The sequence below is a fragment of the Pelophylax lessonae genome (genome assembly GCF_965119305.1).
Source record: "Pelophylax lessonae genome assembly, chromosome: 10".
Taxonomy (NCBI): Eukaryota; Metazoa; Chordata; class Amphibia; order Anura; family Ranidae; genus Pelophylax; species Pelophylax lessonae.
The window spans coordinates 171,862,093-171,887,362 of NC_138777.1; the positions used below are offsets into that span (position 1 = coordinate 171,862,093).

At 41.2% G+C, this 25,270-nt stretch overlaps 1 protein-coding gene across 3 annotated transcripts in view; it reads left to right on the forward strand.

Annotated features, from left to right (window-relative positions):
* Positions 1-25,270, forward strand: part of MACROD1 (mono-ADP ribosylhydrolase 1) — a 1,305,057-nt gene that overhangs the window by 20,034 nt on the left and 1,259,753 nt on the right. For all 3 annotated transcript variants that reach the window (XM_082270231.1, XM_082270229.1, XM_082270230.1), the window contains exons 2-3: positions 3,568-3,669; positions 8,688-8,807. In XM_082270231.1, the coding sequence (XP_082126357.1) occupies positions 3,568-3,669; positions 8,688-8,807 (222 nt within the window). The remainder of the gene's footprint in view (positions 1-3,567; positions 3,670-8,687; positions 8,808-25,270) is intronic.

Consider the following 25,270-nt stretch of genomic DNA (forward strand, 5'->3'; position numbering starts at 1 on the left):
AACTATCTTTTTTTTTTTTTTTTTCTGGTTCTGGACATGCTACAGAGCTGAAACTTCACAGGTACACTTTTTAGACCCCCCAGACACTAAATCCAAAGAAATCTCATTTTTTTTTTCAATAATTTTTTCAATAATTGGCTATCTATCAAAAACGACAATTTTTAAGAACTTTTTTTTGTGTGATTACTAGTCCCTGTGGCATGACCCAGAACCCTAGGCACTTTTTAGGGGCATTTATTGGGTTTTAGGGCTTCAAAATTGTGTTTTTTGATTACCGAAGTTCGGGTCCCATTGATGGGGTTCTGAAATCCGGGCCAAACTTTTGGGAAGTTCGGGTGTTCTGATCGAACCAAACTTTTCAAAAGTTCGATCATCCCTAGTCCTGACTTGGTGAAAGCATGGCTTTGTTCATAAACCAAGCAATGTGGTCATGATACTGACATGGGGACCTCCTTGACTTTACTAGCAAAGAGTTTGAGTTGTTGTTAAGAGTTCAAGGACCACTACAGTATACTGAAAAATATACGCACAAGAATTTGTGCTGACACAGACTGCATAGACATTGGTCTATTGTCATCAGGATCAGGAAGCAATTTATGATACACATCGCATTACCAAACATATGTCATCCTGTTAGAGTTTATATATTTTTTAAGGTGGTTTTATGTGTTCCTCTGCCTTGGACCTAGGGTTGCCACCTTTTCTTCAAGTCAAACCTGAACACTTGAGCGGTGCACAGCAATTGTTTTATTAGTATAAACTATACATATTTTTCTCGATTTAAATAACATTTCTAATCATATGTATTGCAAGAGCCCCCCCTTTACATCAGAGTCTACAGAGTCACCCTTTTATGCCTGAACTCACAGAGTTCCCTTAAGTGTAAGGGGAGACTCTGCAGACTCTGATGTAAGGGAGAACTCTGGGGACTCTGACATAAGGGATGCTCTGGAAACACTGATTTAAGGGGGAACACTGAGAACTCTGATGTATGGAAAGGACTCTTATGTAAGGGGGAACACTGCGGCCTCTGATGTAAAGGGGAACTCTGATGTAAGGAGTGCTCTGAGAATCCTGATTTACCTTAGTGGGAGACAGGGATGGATGGTGAGCTCACTCACCCCTTGGCAGTCAGCACCTCTCATCCAGATGTATCTGTGGCTGATGGGTTTCAGATTTCCCACCCTCCCTTTCCTTTTCTGAGGCACAATGCCGGGGATTGGAGTGTGGGCAGTCAGAGGAATAGGAGTTTGGAGCAATAGGAGCTGATCGAGCACTCTCCCGTGTGTGTGGGTGTGGTGGGTGGGGGGGTCGTTCGAGGACTGTTAGTGCTGGCTTTGGGCAGTGGGAAAGCGAGTGTAACAGACACTTTCGGTTTAGACAACTGCAGCCAGCAACCCTGCTGGGAGGCCATAGTACGGTCTGAATAATACTTGGACCTCCACAGCTTAAAGTAAAACTAAAGGCAAAACTTTTTTAGTTTTAGATTGAGTGGAGAGGACTTAAAACACCTGTCAGTTTTTATGGCTGTCTGTGCCCGTTAAGGAGATTCATCCTCTCTTTTTCTTCTGTTTACTATCATTGAAAGTGAAAGTAAAAGAAAATTCAAAATTTTGGGTTTTCCCCAGAAGATTAGAAGAATAATAGAGTGGAAACCTTCCAATGGGCACACTAGTTCTGGTGATCTAGGGGTCCCCAAGGGATGCCCATAATTTGCTGGGATTTGGTCTTACTTCCTGTTTTGGCTATGGGACAAGAAGTGAAGAGAAATCTCAGCAATGGGACACAAATGGCAAAAATAAACCTTACAGGGGTTATAACCCTCCCTTACTCAATCCAAAATGGGGAAAAAAAAAGTTTTGCCTATAGTTCTACTTTATTAATACAAAAAAGTTTCATCCAGCACAGCTCCACATTTTCAGACATCAGGCTTGACATGCTAAAGTATGAAATAAAGCGAAGAGAACCTTTGTCCAAATCAAGGATTTAGCAAAATCAAGGTGGCGAGTTTTGGAATAGGAACGTCTCTTCACATTGAATGTTTTAAAGCGGTTGTAAACCCACTGGAAAAAAAAATATAAAAACTGCAAGATAAAGCGATAATGAGCTAGTATGCATCGTTTACTAGCACATTATGAAATACTCACCTTAGAACGAAGCCCTCTCGGTGGTGCCCGGTCACCCCTGAGAGGTCTGACATCTTCTCCCGTCCTTTCTTTCGTCACTCGCAGTGCCAGAGCCTGCAATGACATCACTTCCGCGCATGCGTGCGGGAGCTTGCAGTTCTGGCAAGAAGCTCTGACGTCAGCGGCTGCATGCAGGGTGAATATCTCCTAAACCGTGCAGGTTTAGGAGATATTCCTTTTACCTATAGGTAAGTCTTATCATAGGCTTACCTGTAGTTAAAAATAAGAAAGCGGGGAATACAACTGTTTTAACCACTTGCCAACCGCTCACAGTAATATTACTGCGGCAGTGCGGCTCCCCTGGGTCCAGTGACGTAGACCTACATCACTGGACTCCTAGTGTTTCCGGCGGTGTGCTCCTGCTGTGTTTAGACACAGCGGGAGTCGGGCCAGAGAAGGAGAGGCGGCGATTTGCTGCCTCCCTTCCCCGATCGTCGGGGAAAGTGTGAGAAGACCCGCCTTCTTATGTAAACAAAGCAGGCGGATCTTCTCAGTGGCAGACAGGAAGGGATCACTAGATTCAGCATAGCTGAACCTGCGATCTCTCTGTCTGTCACTGAACCCTCCCCCCCCACACACACGTCAGTAAGCATGAGGCATACATTTAACCCCTTGATCACCAACAGTGTTAACCCCTTCCCTGCCAATGGCATTGTTACAGTAACAGTGCATATTTATAGCACTGATTACTGTAGTAATGTCACTGGTCCCCCCCAAAAGTGTTAAAAATGTCAGTCAGGAGTCCGATCTGTCCACCGCAAAATCACAGATCGCCGCCATTACTAGTAAAAGAAAAAAAAAAAAACAATAAAAATGACCTAAATCTTTCCGGTAGTTAGTAAATGCGATAACTTTTGCACAAACCAATCAAAATACGCTTATTGTGATTTTTTTTTTTTTTTTACCAAAAATATGTAGTACAAAACAAATTGGCCTTAAATGTAAAAAAAAAATAGATTTTTAAATTTTCTTTTTTGGGAATGTCATATAGCAGAATGTAAAAAATATTGTTTTTTTTTTTTTCAAAATTGTCGCTTTTTTTTGTTTATAGCGCAAAAATTAAAAATGGCACAGGTGATCAAATACCACCAAAAGAAAGCTCTATTTGTGGGAAAAAAAGAATGTCAATTTTATTTGGGTACAATGTCGCACGACCGCACAATTGTTTGTTAAAATAACGCAGTGCCGAATCGCAAAATAGGGCCTGGTCAGAAAGGGGGCAAATCCTTTTGGGGCTGAAGTGGTTAACTGAACAGAAAAGTGCCATGAGAGAAATATAGGGGCGCCAATGTTGACTTCCTCCTGAAAATTCATGCTGCCTCAGACTATAATGCTTTTGTTTTCCTTATTACCTATATTTATTTTTTCTTTGTGTATACAGATTTCCTAAAAGGTCTCAACCAGAAGCAGAGACGGGAGCATTATGGCGTAAAAGATTTTATCAAACTGAAGGATATCCCAAAATGGAAAGACACAGCAAAAAGTGAGAAGTATACTATTTTTTAAATGACCAAAATCAGAAGTGTAACTAGAACCTTCAGGGCCCTGGTGCAGGAAACCATAAATGATCCCCTGAAACAATACAAAAAGGTTGGGACTTTGAATGAGAGACATGACTTGATAAAAAATTGTATCGCATTTATTGATACATATAAAAGTAAACATGATGTTTTACAAGTATGAACTGGGATGATATGGTATTGAATGATAAAATAAATAATAATTCACCCCAACAAAGACAATCTCAAAAGAACCAGCAAAACAATGAGACAATGGTAACAGAGTAATAAAATGACATCATAACATCCATAGACTGACGCGTTTCGTGGACTACATTCGCCACTTCTTCAGAGTCGGTGTATGATCCATATCTATAAAAGTAAATAAGTATATACGTATAGGTACATTGTATTGGATGGTAGTTTGAAAATTGGGGGAGAAGGGGAGAGAGGGGGATGGGAAGCAAAGTCCCCATAGTCCCAAAACTTACACAATGGCTCCAACAGTAACTGGTCCTGGAGGTGGGGGCATTGACCCAAATGTCTCCCCCGGGAGCTGAGGGCACGTGGGGCCCACGACCACTGGCCGGGGCCCCCCACAGTAGTGGAACATCAAGACCCAGTCCCAACTGCGACCTTGATAATTCTGCCACTGGTGTCAGTAGTGTGGTTTTTTTTTTTTTGTTATTTTTTGGGTGAAATATCTGTGGTCTAAACAGACCTCTGATGTTTCACCTTGGAGACAGAGAAAGGAGATCGAGGACACAGCCCTCAATCTCCTTCTCTGCAGCCTCAGCAGTACAGAATGAATGGACAAGAATAGCTCTTAGCTCATGTACAGAACTTCCCATTCATTCACAAACCGAAGCATGGTAAACACAATTTACTATGCCTCAGTTATGAAGAAACCGAGTCAGGGATTGGTGCGAGTCACTGACATTATTCATTAAGACAAGGAAGGGGCTGGTAAATTACATATTTAATGGCCCCTCCCCTGCTCTCCATCCTGAAAGCATCCCTAACAGCAGCTGGTGGAAGAGGGCAAGGGGAACCTGGTAGTGCTGCGGGAGATGAGGGGGAGCCGGGGGGAGTACACAGGAGCCCGATCACAGCAGGAGGTGGATAAGAGGGTCAAAATGTAGAGGAACTATTCCCTTCCCAGAAATGGAGGGGATCGGTTCATCTATATGCCGCCCCCGCCACCCCTCCTATACAGGTGTACAGGGGGCAAGGTTGCAACTGCGACCCCTGTAGATACGCCCCTGTCAAAATTATTTTTATTCTCCATTATTTTATAGTTTATAGACTTTGCTAAATGTAAAATGTTTTTTTTTTTTTCTTGACCTTCTCTCTTTTATATTAGAAACACAGATATTACTATTGTTTTGAAGTGAACTTTATGTATTTTTGATATTTGGTGCAATCAGTTTCACATCTAGTGTTTTTTTTTTTTTGTGGTGCTTTTTATTTGGTTGAAAGGATATGTGTAAGGCCAGAAATATTGAAGCTATGATTGCTTGAGGCTCTGAGAGCTTTACTTGCTAGTGAGTGACTACAGGGCCGACTTTTCAGATTTCACTGTTCCATGCTTGTTCCATAGTTCTATATAGTTACATTGTTAGTCTGGCTGAAAAAGACACAAGTCAATCTAGTTCAACCAATAAACAGTAAGGACCCTTTCACACGGGCGTTCCCCATGTCCGTATATCATCCTATTTTTTTGCGGATGATATACGGACATAATGTACTGTATGTCAATGGCATTGCGGATGTCAGCGGATGACCATCCGCTGACATCCGATTTTCATCCTTTCAGTTCTGTTCCGTTTTTTGGAACGGAACAGAACCCTATTTTGTTCCGTGTAAAAAACGGAACGGATGCAAAATCGGATGTCAGCGGTGTCATCCGCTGACATCCGCAATGCCCATAGACATACATTATGTCCGTATATCATCCGCAAACGGATGGGATGATATGCGGACATACGGAGCGGGTGACACAAATGTCATTCGCTCCGTGAAAAAAAAAAAAGTGCCGGAGCGGATCGCAATGCCGTCCGCTCCGTGTGAAAGAGCCCTAACATGCTAGGTAGTGAAGGTATGACCAAAATGACGACCCTGGAACCTGCAACAGGTCAGCAATGCCAGCTCCCGCTTTTCTATTCTCAGAGGTTCACCATCAGTATCTTGTCTATTTAGAAATATTAAATTATTTATTGACTGCTTTTGTAATAGTTATTTTTTCTGTGCGCATGTATGCACCGTGGGAGACCTTTCTCAATGCTGCCTCTCATGTATCTTATTGCAATTCTAGGCCCCTTTCACAAGATTGGACCGATCCGGTCTGCCTGTCCGTTTCTCAGACGGACCTGATCGGGCCAGCCATTCTCCTCTATGGGGAGGCGGATGTCAGTGGAGATGTGTCCGCTGACACCCATCTGTCATCCGATTACGACAAGATCCGCTTAGAACAGATGGATGGCGACACGCTCACCATCCGTCCAGTGGTTTGGATTGGATGAAAACGGACATGCTGTCTGCTTTCATCCGATCTCCTCAGATCAGTGTGCAGAGATGGACCTGTCATCCGCCTACTCAGCGGGGATCAACGGAGCGATCCCCGCTGAGCTAGCGGAGTCCACTGAGCGGATCCGCCTGTGGGGAATGGGCCTTAGGCAGCCAACTGTAACAGTTTTGGAATTATCTCCATTAGTTTTAACATTGTACTTGTCACTGTTTCCTTTTCTAACACATGATAATCTAAAGAGTGGTAAGGCCATATTATAGATTGGTGCAGTACACTTCAGCAGCAGAAGGATGTGGGTATGAAGCAGAGTGCACATTTAGATCTCATGCACACAGAGCATTAAAAACGCTGCTTTTAGGGGCTTCTGGCATTTTTTTCCCCCCTATCTCTAAATACATGCGCACACATAGGCGTTCAGAGACAGGGGCGTTCAAAAGCAGAAAAAAAAACTCTGCCAGTGCATCCAGGAGCAGCAGAGTTTTGACAGAAAAAAAAAAAACGCTTGACGTGTGAAAACACTAGGCGCGTCAAGCATTTGAGCATTAATTCATTTAAATTTCCAGAATAACATATTATCCTGTCCCATTAAATGATGCAAATGATGTGTCTATATACGTTTACATGCGTCAAGCATTGTTTCTGCTAAAATGCCGCTGAGGAGGGAAGGTGTTTAGGAGAGCGGCAAACATCCTGTGTGCATGGGCCCTATAGGAAATCTGTCCTAGATTTGTCTTTTTCTTGTGGTGTGTGGGATCTTTGACATACATGTTACAGCCAGTAAACTGTATTTAAAAAACTACATTAAACCTAAACTGTGAGCAGTGCAAACCATAGCCCCCCCCCCCCCACATCTCCTCACCCCGACCTCAAAGATCCTGGATTGTTAAAGTAGAACTGAAGGCAAAACTTTTTTCCCATTTTTTTGGATACAGTAAGGGAGGAATATAATCCTCTGTCAGTTTTTTTTTTTTTTTTTTTGCCATCTGTGTTCCATGGGGGAGATTTCCCTTAATTTCCTGTCCCATAGCCAAAACAGGAAGTGAGGAGCAATCTCTCCAAAGTGAAGGAGTCATGGATGTCACTAGTGTCCCCATTGGAAGATTTCCCCTCTATCGTTCTGATGTCAATCCAAAATTTGGGATTTTTTTTTAACTTTTTTCCCTTTCGATGATACCTGTAAACGGGACAAATAGAGAGGGTGAATCTCCCTAACTGGGGACACAGGCAGCAATAGAGACTGACAGGTGTTCTAATCCCTTTTCGCTCTGTCCAAAACTGAAAAAAAAATTTTTGCCTTCAGTTACACTTTATTGTTTGCTTGTTGGTTTGAAGTGTTACTACATGGTCCGAAGCAATGTTCAAACAGCCTAAATTTTATAAATAGATAATCCCTCGCGCTTATACCGTGAAATAATATTATTACAATTCCATACACACTAATTGGAGTAGCATGCTCATATATCCATATTGTGATTGCTTCAATAATGCTGCTGCAGCTTATCTAAACAAAATCAACAAAAAAGTGTATATATAATAATCAAGTTAACACACCAAGCTGTGCAAAAAAGAAAAGCATTGCTGTGCATGTGAATAAATAAATGGTCAATGAATATCCTTAATGTATCCAAAAAAAACTATATATAAATCATAAACGGTGAAAGTTCATGAAAAGTCCCACAAAGTGTTCAACATTAATATTGTGACAAAAGGTGCTCCTGGATGGGATCCTCTTAATGTTCTAACTCCTGTAAAATCAGCAATATTCTTGTGACTGCCGTGTATTATACAGATCACCTTGATATCCACCACCAATGTGACAACCACTCCCATCGGTTGGTCACTTACCAGAGTTTGTTCCCCCCCCCCCCATTCTCATGGTATGGGCAAACACGCTTTTAGGGTTTATATCACACCAGTCCCCTCTGGGTTAGTAGGCAATCTTTAAGTCTACTTCTCCACACGACTCCAATGTAGTCATATAAGAAAAGAAAACTTAGACTAGTGTGATAACGTTCAGCAAAGCAATTTATTAAAACATAAAAACCCTTCTTCCATTGCACTTACAGAATTGGTAAAAGGAAAGCACATTGGTGTAAAATAAGGGGATACGGAGCGTTTCCTCCGGTCCTCACCACCTCCACGCTGGTACAGGAACCTTGAACACCGTCCTCCGCTCCTCTGATTGATAGTTTGGTTTGCCGTGTAGCCACAGCCCGACGCATTTCATCACTTCCAGCTTTATCACAGGGGGGTCTTTTACTGTTTGATTTATATACAATTTTGCATTTTTTGGATACATTAAAGATATTTATTTATTCACATGCACAGTAATTCTTTTCTTTTTTGCGCAGCCTAATTTTTATGTTTGATTAAAAAAAGAAAAACATGGTATTTGTTTGATTACTCAGAGTGAAGGTTTACTGAAATTCATTATAAAACTTAAAATACTCTGCATGTGTTTTCTCCAAATTACAGAGATAAAAGCCAAACCTTCTGAAGAAGTCAAGTTCCCGAAGAACAAAGATCTGATAGAGAAAATCTCTCTCATCAGGGGTGACATCACTAAACTGGAGGTAGATGCCATTGTCAATGCAGGTAAAAGCAATAGTATATTTGAACCCTTCCTCTATATCTTGCACAGGACCAAGTGGGTTGAGTGCTGACAACATCTCTCTTTTCCTGCATCCATTTTTGTAATCTGTTGACAATCTTCACTTATCTTTGTTATCGTTTAGCATTTGTTAAAGCTGAATGTCAGTAGGTAACTGTATTGCATATTTATATTGGTCCAGCTTGGCACAGCTACACAACCACAGTAAAATCCAGCTCCCCCAGCTGCCCAACAGGTATAAACAGGGCCACTGATAACACAGTACCACCAGTCCTGTTGTACTGGGCCCAGGCCCCATATGCTAAAGGGGGGGGGGGGGTTCAGGGCAGCTTTATTCATTTCTGCCTAAATTAATAAATGGGTTTTACTAGACCACACCCCAACTCCTACTTGCTTACTAGAGCTTAAATTACATTTCCCTGGGCCCTATCAGGTTAAGAGGGGCCCAGGAGGTGGGAGCAGAGGAGGGACTTTTTTTAGTTTTCAAGGTGTCGACCGATAAAGTCAGTTCTTTTGCGCTGCACCCGAGGAAAGGGGGTGGGTAGGTTGGGGTACAAGGGGTATTGGGGGGCCCATCAGGAGGGCTGAATGGGGCCCCATGATTTCTAACAGTGGCCCTGAGCATGAGCATGCAAACTTCCATTGCACAAAGCTGGACCAATGTCTAGTGTAATTGGCACTACTACAGTGATAGCCACAATCTCCTGGTTCCTGCTTGGGTTCTTTGCCTGCTGCTTCACTCTATACACAGAACTCAGCGTTTCTCCCGTTTGGCACTGCCACCATTCATAGAATGCCCTTCATTGAATTCAGGATGTTCTCTGAATGGATGATGTAGAGATTATGACCTCACTGCTCCCCCCCCCCCCCCACCTGCACCTCCACCTTCACCTCCACCTTGTCCAAGCGAAGAAACCTTGAATACACCTAAAAAAAAAAAAAAATTGTGTTCTATGAATGGCCGTGGTGCCGAGCAAGCGAGCCCCCCCCCAGTCAGTGTAGTGGGGCAGCTGATTGCAAAGATGAGCACGACGGAAAAATGTGTTTAGTTTCAGATTCCTTCTTTAGGTTAATCATTTCATTTCATCATATTCATTATTTTAGAATGATTTGGATTTGTGTCGTATATTCGTTGTTCCAAGTTAATACATATTTCAAAAGTTATTTCGGAAGATTGGCTACATTTTTTTTTTTTTTTAATCTGTTTTATTGATTTTTGCATAGAAATACAAAACAAAAAGAGGCAAAACACTGCCTCGCAGGGGCCTACAAAAATAGAAAATTACAAACCGTAATATGTAGTATGGTGCATGGTTTTTGTTTGCAAAGACATGAGAGATGGAAGTAGTATCGAGACCCAAGTACGAGCTCATGGAACCTGAAAAGCACAATCCGTCATCCAGTTGTCCCAAGAGGTAGCCGTAGAAGGGCTATCCACTCAGCATGACCAGATCTTTTTAGGCTATATTCCTTTTAACATGTTAAGTTGTAATTTCAGATTACTTGATAATGCACTTTATTTAGGTTGGATGGAGGTGGATCCTTCGGAATCCTTGAATCATAACCTAACGAATGGAATGAATTTGATTTCAGATTCATTGATTATGTTATGATTCTGAGATTCTAATGGATCCACCACCATCCAACCCTAACACAATAAATAGAAATCATCATCTTATTTCACTTTTATACCTTACTGTAATTATTGCAATATGTATCCATTTCATATGTAGTGCATTTTTTATAATCATGAAAAATGTTAATGCAACATAAAAACAAAATGGATTCAAATCAATTTGAATCATTCGTTATGTTATTTCGGATGCTTCAAACAATAACGAAAGGCCCAAACTATCGCATAATGTCATCCGAATGAAACAAGTGAATTAGTTGCTTTATTCTTTATTTTGGATTCGTTGAAACTTGGTACTGTTGTGATTCAGAGCCTATTCACACTAGCACGACTTGTGAGGCGACTTGTGTAGCCCCAGGTCGCTTGACATAACAAAAGCAATGTTAATCAATCAGTGCCGTCTTAATTGGCACTACTGAAGTCGCTCCGACTTCAGAAAAGGGTCCTGTACTACTTTGAGGCTACCTGTGATCCAACTGTCCCATATACTTCAATGGGAGTCGCCTCCTTATCTTAATTGAAGCGACTTGTTATCAGACTTTCCAGGAAGAAGAAAGAGATTAGCCAGGCATTCCCCACAGACAAAGTCGCCTGTATCTTCCAAGTCTCTTCCAAGTCTCTTTCAAGTCTCTTCCAAGTCTCTTCCAAGTCTCTTCCAAGTCTCTAAACAAGTCTCTTCAAGTCACGGGGCGACTTTCTGGTCGTGGTAGTGTGAACCGGCTCTCAGAGATTTGTATATAACCAAAGCTCAGAATAAGGAAATTTTTTCTAAATTTCGATTCATAACGAAACAAATTGCACATGTCTAGATGCTTTCATAGAACTGAGCAGGATTAGGGTTATCACTGCAGTAGTGCCGACTACTACAATGATTTCCAGCTTCCCCAGCGGCCCATCACGTATGAGATATGAATACTTCTATTGTGTCAAGCTGGACTAATGTAAGTAAGCAATACAGACCATTCCTGGCGTTCAACTTTGAGCTTTAAAGTCAACTGATCTTTGTGGAGAAAAATTAAACTGTTCTAGAGGATTATCGTTGCTATCTTGTGAAAACTGGCTGAAGGTTTTGGTGAAATCAATATATCCTTGGCTCTCTAGCTGTTATGGAACTATGAAGCGTAGCAGGGGCATGCTGTGTTTTGTAGTTCCACCGCATAGTGTAGGCACAGGTTGCCTGAGGTTATTACGGTTTCATGTTTGATTTTTTTTTGTCAGTCTGAGCATTTCTGAATGCTTGAGAAGTCAGTTCTGTTTGTGAGATGACATGTAGTGAATGGCCTGTTCATAGCTCTGCTTTGATGAAACTTATCTAGACAGACAGGACAAGACTTGAAGAGTCTCAGGAGAAGGCTACAGTAAATACTTTGGCACATGATTTCATGAAGATGTTGTAGAGAGAGTTCCTTACTTCTTCTGTAGTAGAAATTTTGTGACAGTTCTGTATTGTACTGACGTCTTTGTAAACCTTACTCGCTGTAAATACACATTCTATATTGTTCTGAACATTGAGCTTCTTTTTAAAGTAATGAGCCGTTGGTTCTGTTTTTTAGTTCAGATCCATGTGGCATTTTCAAATTTATTATGTTCTGCAATTCCTCATAAGGTTTTATCACTGATGGCTTGAAAAAGCGGTTTGATTGTGTATATAATTAACATCCTATTCAGTAATCTGCATGGCTGTGAACTGCCCATGTATGTAGGAGCAATAGCAGCTATAGGGTTTTGGTGAAGGACTCATCCTTCATAATGTCACCAGTGCTTTCATGCTAAACCACTCTTAAGGTCATGCAACCCAAAACTGATGTTTGTATTATTAGTAGATGCTGGAACATGACGTTGGCTAACAGTTTTTTTTCTAGGGGACTCTTATTACTTACTAGGTGGGTGGGTACAGAACAAGCAGCAGTGGTCTTAAAGCGGAGTTCCGGCCTCAAATACCTTTTTTAACTAAAAATACCCCTATAATACTAATCCATCACCCTTTACAGAACCGCTATTCTCATACTTACAAGGTGAACAGTATTGGATTTTAGTCAAAATCTTACTTTTAAAAACGCTGTCTGGGTGCGGCCATCTTGGATGTGGGCATCTGAAGCTGCAGTGTAATCTGCTATGTCCTTCTTCCTGATTCCAGGGAGTGTTTTGGGAGTTCTTCCTGATTCCAGCCTCCTGGGAGGGATGACAAACAGCTCCCAGGATGCAATGCAAAAGAGGAAGTGATGTCGGTGGCCGTGGCCACAGAGGGGGGAGAAGGAGGAAGTACAATCAAAAATGCCCTGAAAATAAGGTAAGGGACCCCCGAAAAAAAAATGAAAATGCCCAAATGTTGATCAGCATAGCGAGCACTCCAGGAATCACTAAAGTTGCAAAATAGGCCGGAACTCCACTTTAAAGATACAAGAATCCAGCAGGTTACTTGGACCAGCAGATTACAGCATACAGTACAAGGTTTCATGCACACAGGCCATTTGTCCAAATCTCCTAGATGTTTTTTCCTCCTGGCAGCAGTGTTTTTGAAGGAAAAAAATACTTAATGCGTATAAACGCGACTAGACACTTTCAGGCACGTCAAGCATTTGAGTGTTAATTTATTTCATTGGCCAAAATAATTATTTATTGTGGCCATTGAAATTAATTAATGCTCAAACACTAAACATGCCTAGCATTAATGTGTGTTTAGACGCTTTTACACATTTCAAGCATTTTTTATGCCAAAATGCTGCTGATCCTGAACATGCTGGCAGTGTTTTTTTTTTTTTTTCTGGCTCTAAATGCCCATGCCTCTAAACTCCTCTTAACACCGAAGCATACAAAGACACATAGGCCAGGGTTTCTCAACATTTTTACCATGAAGGAACCCTTTGGCACAAAGTTTGAGATCTCAGGGAACACCAGAAGTAATGTTCACATCTACAGTTCACAGAACATTGGTGTGATCAGCAAACTGTTGGTATAACGGCAATTATTTTTTGAAGTAGCATTCAATAAATCATTGAATGACTAAGTGATTCAATAATGAATCAATAACTAAAACGTACTTGTTTATTGTAAAACTTGCTTGTTTTTTCTGCTCAATTCTGGGTCATACTAGAGATAAGCAGTGTACAGGGGGGAAGCAGGGAACATTCCATATGGGCAGGGCACAATATAGGGCACACAGCAGGGCACCTTACATAGGAGCAAAGGAAGAGGGTGTTGGGCGCTTCCGACCAAGCCAAGGGGAGAAACAGGGGAAGTTCACCGCTGTAAGAGGGATGCAGGGGATGTCTCCAAAGTCTTGTGAGGAACCGTCACAAAAGGCTGAATACTAGGCTGCACTGACAGGAGAAACTCCGAGGAATCCGTTGGTAAACATGAAAAAGAAAAACAGGCGCCATGTAGTAAGCCATAAATTTATTGCACAACAAATTACATAGTATCTTACACTATGGTAAGCTTCAATCCGTATCTCAGCGGGTCCAGCCGCACGATCCGGCCGTCCACCGGCCCGGAGGTGACGTCACAGGAAGCTGGTCCGGAGGGTTGGTTACATCGGAAGCCGCGGTGAAACGCAAGCTCAAGGAAAGCGGTTGATACTGCTACTGCTTTAAAGCAGATTTTCACTCTCTTTTTAAAGTTTCTGTCATTGTGATTATCTGCCCCTCCTGCAATGCCAATCAGCTCATTTACAAGCCAGCAGGCAGTGGGAGAACAATTGCTAGACCTTAAAAATCAAAGACCCTGCATGGCCACTTGTGTCCTATAAACCAAGGACATAGGAGCAGGCCACCTTATATGGGATCAGGGCACATGGGATTAGAGCATATGGGATCAGAGCACATAGGATCTGGGTACCTTACATGAGCTCAGGGCAAATGGCAGGACAGTGGTCATTTCATTTGCAGGGAAGTGGCTGTTAGGAGTCCTCTTCTGCCACACGGCTCCCCGCCAGCCCCTCTTCCAGTTCTCCCTTCCTGTCAATCCCAGGTGCTGGAACATATAAGCACCTGGGATGGACAGGAGGGAAGGAGGGGCTGGCGGGGAGCAGCGCTGCACAGCTACACAAGCAGAGCCGCTTGCTTGTGTAACTGTGCGTGAGTCAGTTGAGGGAAGGCGATCTACCTGTCAGCTGTCTGTGACTGAGGGGTGGATCACAGTGGAATTCCTGGGGACCTCTCCCTACGGTTCAGCAGAACCCAGGTTGAGAAACACTGACATAGGCATATACAGTATGCAGGGGTGTTAAGAGGCAGAAAAAAAATACCAGACGCCCCTAACAGCAGCATCAAAAATGTCCGCTGTGCATAAGGCCCAAATCTTTAATGTTTATGACTTAGGTAATATAATTTCCTATGTGCAAGGACCTCTGTGAACCAGGAGAATGGACTTCTGATTTTCAAAATGTTGTCATGTTCTTTGACAAGACTTCCAGTAATTGGGGTTGTTATTGGATATTAATAAAATTGAATTGACCGCATCACAATAATATGTACATACATTTAACGAAGGGAACATAGTAAAAGTATTTATAAGGTTACTTTTCTGTTATACTCTGTGTACTTTTATTGGTATTTGACTTAATGGTGTTTTTTTATGTATTATAAATAATTAGAATCATTACCTGTAGATCATTGCTAGACACAGAGTAATTGCTTATACATTTTTTCCCTTATGTGATAGTGTTTTATAGTTTATAGTGTTATGATCTACATGATTAGGTTCCCATTCACACTTGGGAATGGAGCCGTTTGTGATTTGGTGCGGGAGACCCAGTGGAAGTTCCCTGGGATTAGCTGTGGGGAGGAAGCTCCCACTGAAGGCAATGGGAGACTGACCGCTCCGCAGCTATTCGTGCCCACTCACATGTAATCACTGAACAGCGATTATCTGCAAATGATTGGCCCTGGATGCAGTCAGTCTGACTCAAAGGCCAAACATTTGCAGGTCATTGGTTTAGGATTACATGAGAGCGCTAGCGAATACCTGCAGGGACTGTCCGTCTCCCATTGTTTTCAGTGGAACTTCCCACTTGTAGCTAATCACAGGGAACCTCCACTGGGAATCCACATCTAATCGCAAATGATGCACACTGGTGAAGGGGGCTCTAAAGTGGATATTCACTTTCTCAATCAACATTGATTATTTTTAATCCCTATGTTGCTAGCATTTGTAAAAAGATCAAATGATGTCCTACATCCCAGGAGTCTTCAAGAGGGTCAACAACTGGTTTACTTTTAAGTAACCCAGGTTTCTCAGGAGAACTCAGGAGAGGAGGAGGGATTTTCTTTGCTAAGCACACTGTCCTGCATGCGTGCTTGAGCTAAGGGTTGATGGATTCCAGGAAGTAAATGCTACATGAATCGATAGCCATTACTAAAGATTGCCACAGTCAGAAATGCCAGGGGGTTCTTTTTCAAAGTGATTTCTCGATAATACAAATTAATTAAATAGTGTTTGTGGTACTCAGGTCTGGTGGTAAAATACTGTACATGAGATGACCCTCACAAAATATGAACTTAAAATGTAACTAAGGGCAAAACTTTTTTTTTTTTAGTTGTAGATATAGTGGAGATTGATTAGAACAGCTGTCAGTTTTTCATTGCCATCTGTGACCCTGTTAGGGAGATTTGCCCTCGCTATTCTTCCTATTTACCATTATCATCAAAAGAGAAAGTAAAAGAAAATCCCAGGTTTTGGCTTGACTTCATAACACTAATAGGGAGGAACTCTTTCAAAGGGGACACTAGTTCTGGTGACACCCCAGGATTCCCTCACTTTGGAGGGATTTCATTTTACTTCCTGTTTTTGCTATGCGGCAGAAAGTGAAGGAAATTCTCCCCAATGGGATGGCAAAAAAAACTGACAGGGGTTATAACCCTGCCTTACACTACCCAAAATGAAAAAAAAAAAGTTTTGCCTTTAGATAAACTCATACAGAAAATACGCTTTAATTGTCTGAATATTTATTATGAACGAATGATCATTCCAGGTGCTCCTTGCGTATGTACCCCTAAGGTTAGACATGCTTTCAAGCTTGTAACAGCCAATGTTGTTTAAGGCTGAATTCACACTGACTTGCAGGGAAAATGGATGTACTGTACATGAATGTAAATTGATGTAAGTTAACTTGCATTGATCTGCATTTTAACGCACTTCTCAAATGCAGGTCAACAAATCGACACCTAAAAAACGATTGTTTTGTTCCTGTTTACACTACAATGCAGCGTTGCATTAAAATGCATACATGTTGCCTTTTAACACAATGCAGGACAATGCAGCTTTGTAGGGTGAACAGGACACACAATAAAAAATTGTTTTTTAAGTGTCTATTCATTGACCTGCATTTTATAAGTGTGCTAAAACGCAGATCAACGCAAGTCTACACAGGTTATGCACATAAAAAAAAAAGATGAAAATGGTACACCTATTTTCCCTGCATTTTACTGCAAAAAATGTGAATTCAGCCTTAAAGATAAACTCTGCCAGGAAGCTAGCATTTTCAGAAGGGGAGGTTAGCGATGAAAACCTGAATATTTATCAGCACAATCTTCTTTCAGAATGGGAAAAGTTGCTTTGGCACCATGTGAAAGCATTGTTTACAGAAAATCATAAATGTAAGCTCGCTTGAATCTTTTTTTGGGGGCAATTGGAGGGAGAGGAATTTTGCCATTGAAATAATTAAAAACATTTTTAAACTCCTTGCAGAATCACAGCCCTGACTGAACCATACGCACTATGTTAGAAATCCAATGTATGCAAGAGAACCCATTGCGGGGATGAGTATCTACTATTTGCAAGCTCTTTTTTAATCCATCTGATAAACTTTCTTATTAGGTGGCTTAAGAGAGATTTAGGTATGACCTTTGAGGCGGATGACTGGCGTTCCTGGAATACCTGTATTCACAAAGGTGTACTGAACATTGCTCTGCTCGAAGCAGGGTACAAAGTTCTTGCTTAAGGGGTTGTGGCCAGATGGGCACTACCTTACACATATGGCGGACTTGTACTAAAGTTCCTTGTTTTTGGATGAGGCTACAATCTTTTATTTACTCAGTAACTATAGTAAATATTACCAAAGGCATGAGCATAGCCCTGTTAAACAAGCCAATTGGGAATGTCCCGTGACACACACACAGACTTTGATTTACTTTGTTTTTAGTGGCTAAAATGGCTATTGCATCTGCATGAAAAAGTCTTGTTACTGATCTTGGCTTGATGAAGCGCAAACTCACCTGGATCATGCTGAAAAAAAAGATTGTGAGTGTCTTACGGGACAAGCAATTGCAATTTGCAAAAATTTGGTCTCCCTGGATTAGCTATTTGCAGGTACCAGGCACGTGGAGTTGACCCCCCGGCTGGAAAGAGTCTGACCCCCTGTGTGGAGCCACTTTCTTTTCTTCCTTAGACCTACTCTTATCTTTTCCATTCTCCTCCAGTATCTCTTTATTCTTTAACTTCCTTCTTTCTTTTCCCATGTACATGGTACTAGTAGAGGGGTCCCTGGACTCAAATACCTGGTCGAACAGATGTTTGGATCTGGCCCTAGGATGCTACTGGTTAGAAGATGGCCCTAGGACAGTGATGGCGAACCTTGGCACCCCAGATGTTTTGGAACTACATTTTCCATGATGCTTAACTACACTGCAGAGTGCATGAGCATCATGGGAAATGTAGTTCCAAAACATCTGGGGCGCCATAGTTCGCCATCACTGCCCTAGGATGTTACTGGTTAGAAGATGGCTCTAGGATGTTACTGGTTAGAAGATGGTCCTAGGATATTACTGGTTAGAAGATGGTCCTAGGATGTTACTGGTTAGAAGATGGTCCTAGGATGTTACTGGTTAGAAGATGGTCCTAGGATGTTACTGGTTAGAAGATGGTCCTAGGATGTTACTGGTTCGAAGATGGCCCTAGGATGTTACTGGTTAGAAGATGGCCCTAGGATGTTACTGGTTAGAAGATGGTCCTAGGATGTTACTGGTTAGAAGATGGCCCTAGGATGTTACTGGTTAGAAGATGGTCCTAGGATGTTACTGGTTAGAAGATTGCCCTAGGATGTTACTGGTTAGAAGATGGCCCTAGGATGTTACTGGTTAGAAGATGGCCCTAGGATGTTACTCGTTAGAAGATGGCCCTAGGATGTTACTGGTTAGAAGATTGCCCTAGGATGTTACTGGTTAGAAGATTGCCCTAGGATGTTACTGGTTAGAAGATGGCCCTAGGATGTTACTGGTTAGAAGATGGCCCTAGGATGTTACTGGTTAGAAGATGGCCCTAGGATGTTACTGGTTAGAAGATGGAAGTATTGCTGTTATATAGAGTTTTTCATTGATGTTCAGTACTAATGGTGCTCGAAGTTTAAAGGGCTTTTATATTTTCTACTTGGAAAGGCAATGTTTTCCTCCCAAATAGGGTCCTCCACATCATAGAACTGGAGTGAGTCGGCCTACACCAACTACTATGGACTCTTAATCGAAATAATGGGCAGTCCAACTTTGTTACATATTGTCTTATGCGTACCAATGTTGCTGTGTATATAACATTAGAAAATTACTATTGTTGCTATATTTTGTTATTCTCTTTATAGCCTTGTAAGAAAAACTTAATAAAAACTATTGAAATGGAAAAACTGTCTAAAAGAAAGCAATTCACTCTGGATCTTAGTGGTGCTTTTTTTTTTTTTTTTAACTCCGGGTGAGGAATCCATGCAATCATTTTCATCTTCGAAAATCACATTGTTGAAAACTGAAAATCATTCATCTGCATTTGTTATCAGCCTGCAAAGTGCCCAATATTCGTTGTGTTCTGCTGTTTTGTATACCTTTAAAAAAAAAAAAAAAAAAAGGGTTAATTTAATATTCATTGTGTGTAATGTTCACAACACAGATGTACTGTACTTGCTTAGGAATAATTTACATTGATGTATAGAATACAGGCAGATCTCACAACATGCACTGCTAACTCCAGGTCTTATACATGAGCAGTCCTACCGTGAAGCTGGATAGTGCATTCCATTCATAGTGCCTATTATACTAATTATCAGGCACAGTGACCACACAGATGGACCATGAAAATAGAATGGAGGTGTGAACCTGTTCATTCAGAACGCTATAAAAATAAATGCAATTGTGCATGAAAATGTGCTTTGCCACCATTTTATTAATGTTTTAAATGTCCTACAGTGCATGTGAAAATTATATGAATGTCATATCCTTTATAAATCATTTTATGTTTTTATATATATATATATATATATATATATATATATATATATATATATATATATATATATATATAATGAAATGTGCAGGAACATAGCAGATAATGATACTTTTTTAGTAACCTAGCATTAGGAATGTATGTGAACCCATGTCTAACACCTTTAGACCGTCTTCACATGGGAAGTCAGTGGTGGAAAAAACAGGGGCTTGAGCCATGATTCTACCTGTGCACATACTGAGGCCATGATTCTTTACTTTACAGCTGCGCCAACTAATATATCCTCTTGCCTCATCAAACCACAAGCCAGACACTTGGCTCATAGCTGCGCCGCGGTATTTACATACTAAATCCCCTTGCGACTCAAAAAAAAAAATAGGCGTTCAAGAGGTAGCAGTATTGCTTCCTGAATGTTCAGCAGTCATGCTCTACTGCCCTCTGAATGTAGCAATCTACTGCAGATTGCTCTTCAGAGTGGAGGCCAGGGCTGCCGCAGATATGAGCAAGCTTGTTAAGCTCAGAGAATTCAGAGATAAGGCTTTCATAAAATGGAAATTGGATACAAAGTTTGAAGATCAGGAAGTGTTTTAGGCTCCATTCACACCTGAGCGTATTGTTTTCAGGGTTTTTTTTGGGGCTTTTTCAGGTGTTTTTTGCAGGTGTTTTGGAGGCAGGCATTGACATGTAACAAAAATGCTTGTAATCTGCCAAAAAAAGAAGCTTATGTACTTTTTTGAGCTTCAGGCGTTTTGCTTCAGGCGACAAAATGCTCAACAGGGGCCATTAAAATGAATGGGATTTTGCTTGTTGGGCGTTTTGAGACTTCAGAGATGAGCGTTTTACGAGCTGAAATACGCTCAGGTGTGAACAGGGCCTTAGGATAGCTTGGCCACATCTTCAATACTTAAAGCGTAGCTAAACACAAAAAGAAAAATGTTATCTTTTAGTTTACCACTCAGTAGATGTGGTGGCTGTATCAGTATTTAATATTTAGGCTAAGAACATTTTCAGCAACTGCAAAAAATAGTATATATGAAATGCTGCGCCTACCCTTAAAATGTAAAAAAATTGGGGTAATTTCACCGTCAATTTAAGTGTATGCCTAAATTAGGAAATGTGGCGTAGTGAGGCGCTACTAAGTACCCTTGCTGAATAATGATTTTTTAAACTCTTTTAGTACAGACCCAGAAAAAAAAAATTTCCAGTGTTAAAGTGCAATCGTGCCTTTTCCTAGTGCAATCAAGATTTTTTTTTTTTTTTTAAGTGCAATCAAGATCAATCTAAATCAAAATTAAATCAAAAAAGTCAAGTAAAAAAAAAAAAGGCACAATTGCACTTTAACACTGGGAATTGATTTTTTTTCTGGGTCTGTATAAAAGAGTTTAAAAAAATCATTACTCGGCAAGGGTAGTAGCGACTCACTACTCCACAACTGCAGAAAATAGCTGATGATCTTTCTAGAAATGCAGTGAACTTGCCACTTGCTGTGAGTAAAAAGAAAATACAAAGAATCTTATTTTTATTGTGGTAACTTCTAGTCCAATCAATCCACTATCTAATAGAGATGAACAACAGCAGATATGTGAGACGTCCAGCCTGGGTGTACTATGGCTGCCCCATAGATACGGTGGAAAAAAAAACGTAATATATGCCTAAAGGGACAGGGTGTGTTTTATTCCTTTATTAGCCAGGTAAAAATAGGAAAAGAAGAAGCCTGATGAGGAAGACTAATGCAGCCACCACACCTAAGGATTGGTAAATTGTAATGTACATTTGTATTTTTGGGTTTAGAAACACTTTAAAGCGGAGTCCCACCCATTTTTAATAGGTTGGAATATATAGATGTATGTAATCCCCTTTAAAACGGCTTTTACCAATGGAAACTTTTTTTTTTTTTTGCTAGTAAATACCTTAATTTCGGCTTTATTCCTCCTCTCCTCACTTCCTGGTCCGATCGGCGATGACATCATTCGGCAATCCGCAGTGTCTGCTGGGATGTATTCAATTCCAGAAATCTCGCAGTAGCTGTATCTGTACTGAGCCGTGCCTGCCCCGCCTCCGCCCCGCCTCCTCTCATTGAGTTGCATTGTATGAATGTATTAAAGCCGTTCTCTGCCCCGCCTCCGCCCGCCTCCTCTCATTGAGTTGTATTGCAATACAACTCAATGAGAGGAGGCGGGGCGGAGGCGGGGCGGAGGCGAGGCAGAGAACAGCCTTAATACATTCATACAATGCAACTCAATGAGAGGAGGCGGGGCGGAGGCGGGGCAGAGAACAGCCTTAATACATTCATACAATGCAACTCAATGAGAGGAGGCGGGGCGGAGGCGGGGCAGGCACGGCTCAGTACAGATACAGCTACTGCGAGATTTCTGGAATAGAATACATCCCAGCAGACACTGCGGATCGCCGAATGACGTCATCGCCGATCGGACCAGGAAGTGAGGAGAGGAGGAATAAAGCCGAAATTAAGGTATTTACTAGCAAAAAAAAAAAAAAAAAGTTTCCATTGGTAAAAGCCATTTTAAAGGGGATTACATAGATCTAAAGTTCCAAAAATGGGTGGAACTCCACTTTAAAGAGAGCTTGTCACCAAGCCATTTAATTCAACAGCAATCGATCTTTAAGATTATATGTGCAATTAACATCATAGGTGTGCGCAGCCTAATGCATTAGAGTGTGCACACCAAAGCTCAAACACACGCTACCGATCACTCACAATGTTCATTCAGAAAGGGAAGGGGCCGGCAAATTATATATTTACGGCCCCTTTCCCCGCTCATCCTAAAACATCCCCACAGCAACAGCCGGCTGGAGAGGAGTGGAGGAAAGCCAGAAGATCTGTGGGGTTAAGGGGGAGGGGAGCCAGTGCAGTAGGGGGAATCTGTGCTGCACAGGGTGATTAGGGTGTGCCTGGGCACACCTGGCACACCCTGTGCGCACACCTATGATTAACATATTTTAGGCATGTTATTTATTTGTAAAAGCCTCCCTTGTGTGGACATCCAAAAAGCCTGGAGACTGCAGCTGGGCACCACCATCTTGGATGTGCTGTCAGCAGACTCAGAGCTGTAACTCAAGCAACATTTTATATTATTTCTCATTTGCTACTTCAATGGTACCTACATGAGAGGTTTTGTAGGGAGGGGTGAAAGAGTTGGGCCAGCACAGATAGTAATTCGAAATTTCCAGAAGAGGAGAAGGCTGTGACATACAAGGACGGAGAGACTGTGCTAGGGAATTACACATTTTTAGAATTCCGTATGAAAATTCCAAATCACTGCAAGAAAGCATATAAAATCCTTTTCTATGCCAATTTTGTTTAAAGTTGTAGACCAGGTCTTTTTAAAGTGACCCTGTCACTATACTAAAATTCTCCAGAAAACAGGCCCCCAAAGTGCACTAATAAACCAAGACTTTTCCAGGATTGTCGATCTCATGGGTCCCCCATAGTTCCCATTGGTTCCGTCTGCCCACCTTTACTTCTTTCTCCTGTAGTAGCAAGTCATGCCATAGACTTGCTTTGTAAAGGGGGAAAGGGTCTCTCTTAAGCCTCGTATACACAATCAGATTATCCGAAGGAATTTCATTTGTTTTTTTGTTGCATGCTAGTCTCCTATCAGAAGTGAAGAGGTTACTCCAACATATGAAAATTCTTATACGACCAAATTCAACTTCAGAAGTGATGTAATGTGTTGAATTGTTTTGTATGTATTCTTTTGTTTCTGAGCATGCCTAGTCTTGCTCTTACGATTTTTTTTTGGACAAAAACTGTACTAATTAAACGAAAATAGGACGTTGTGTTCACATACAATAAACATTTTATAGCCTGCACCTTTTAGTTTTTGTTGTCCAAAAAGTCAGAATCGGCTGTCGAAAGCACTATATTAACAATCCGAAAATCGGCAGATTTTAACAGGGCCTACACTTATGCCCCATACACACGTGCAGATTATCTGCAGACTTTTGTCTGCAGACTTACCTTTTCTATGTAGTGCAAGGGCCTGCCGGATTGCATACAAATTGAAAGTGTTTAGGTTTGACCTCATATTATATGGTTTTGGTAAGTCTGCAGACAAAAGTCTGCAGATAATCTGCACGTGTGTATGGGGCATTAGACTGAACATTACCTCTATAAAACGAATAGTCTGACCACAGTGCAGTCTGTAATGCCCTCACTTTGTGTTGTGTATCAGGCACCTGAAATCTGGAGCTCTGATATGCGAGCCTCAGCTTACTTGACAAAATTGCAACTTTCTATTAATTGTTTAAGGTAATGGATGATTCAGTGGCTGTAGGCAGTTGTTGTAGTTGGTGGGTCAGGACTTGACATTTGCCAAAAAAAAATCAAAAGCTGACTCAGTCAAAAGACTGCGTGTCTGCACTGGGGCTGGTTGTCACCATGAATTTTTTTGACAAAAGTCGAGGTAGTGAGGACTCTTTTCTATTGATATTCAAGGAGATATTTTGCTCCATTGTCCTAGAACCAGTTAGAGGAGGTAGTGGGCAAGCCCACACATTTTAACAGCAAGATTAAAAGAGATGTATGGGGTTTATTTATTTATTTATTTTTTCAATTTACATTTTCCTAGGTGGATGCAGCATTGGTCCAAAGCTGCATCCGTCCCCCAGCGCCTCTACACTGAGTTTCTGACAGCTCCATGAACAGAGAGCTGCTGACTGTGGAGGGGGCGGAGTGGCCGGCTCAGGCTCTTAGCGGCTTGCTGAGAGGCTGAACTGTGTGTCGGTCCAGGCACCTGGCAGATCCTGTCTTCCATTGTCGCGATGATGCTGTGCCTAGACTGACTTCTGTGACGTCAGCAAAGAGCGGACTTTAGCCCGCTCTCTGCTGAAAATCGGTCACAGGAGTGCAGAACAAACACTCCTTTGACCCATAGATGAGCTTTGGCTGAACATCTCCTTTTAAGATTAAAATTCCAAAATTATGTAAAAAAAAAAAAATTATTGGGGCTCTGCAATGTATCCCCACAAACAATATGCATTTATTATTGGTACTATATAGAATATCTTTGATTAGTTCTTTTGTTTTGTTCTTTCCTCTCTCCTTTTTGAAAAAGCACAGAACCGAGTAGACGTAGCAGGTAAATGCAGTGAATTCCATATTTTCCATATATAATATAATATAATAATAATTAAATATATGTATGTATGTATGTATGTGTGTGTGTGTGTGTATGTATGTATATGTGTATACATATATATATATATATATATATATATATATATGTGTGTGTATGTATATGTGTATGTATATATATATATATATATATATATATATATATATATATATTATTGTTAATGGTTTCATAGTCAGAAGTCTCTGATGTGTAATGCATGAGGACATCTTGATAATCTGTGGATTTACTATGATTTCGGGTATATGAAAACTCATGGTTCTGTATTTCTGTATTATAAAAACAAGTTAGAGGAGGCAGTGGGCAAGCCCACAGATTTTGGCAGCAAGGTTAAGATTAAAATCCTGGATCACTGAAGACTTTGTACAAGAGTGTGTTCAGGCACCTAAGCATACCTGGATTGCTGTCAGCCTGTTACTTTGTTAAGTTTTCTGAGATAAAAGGTTCATTTTAAATC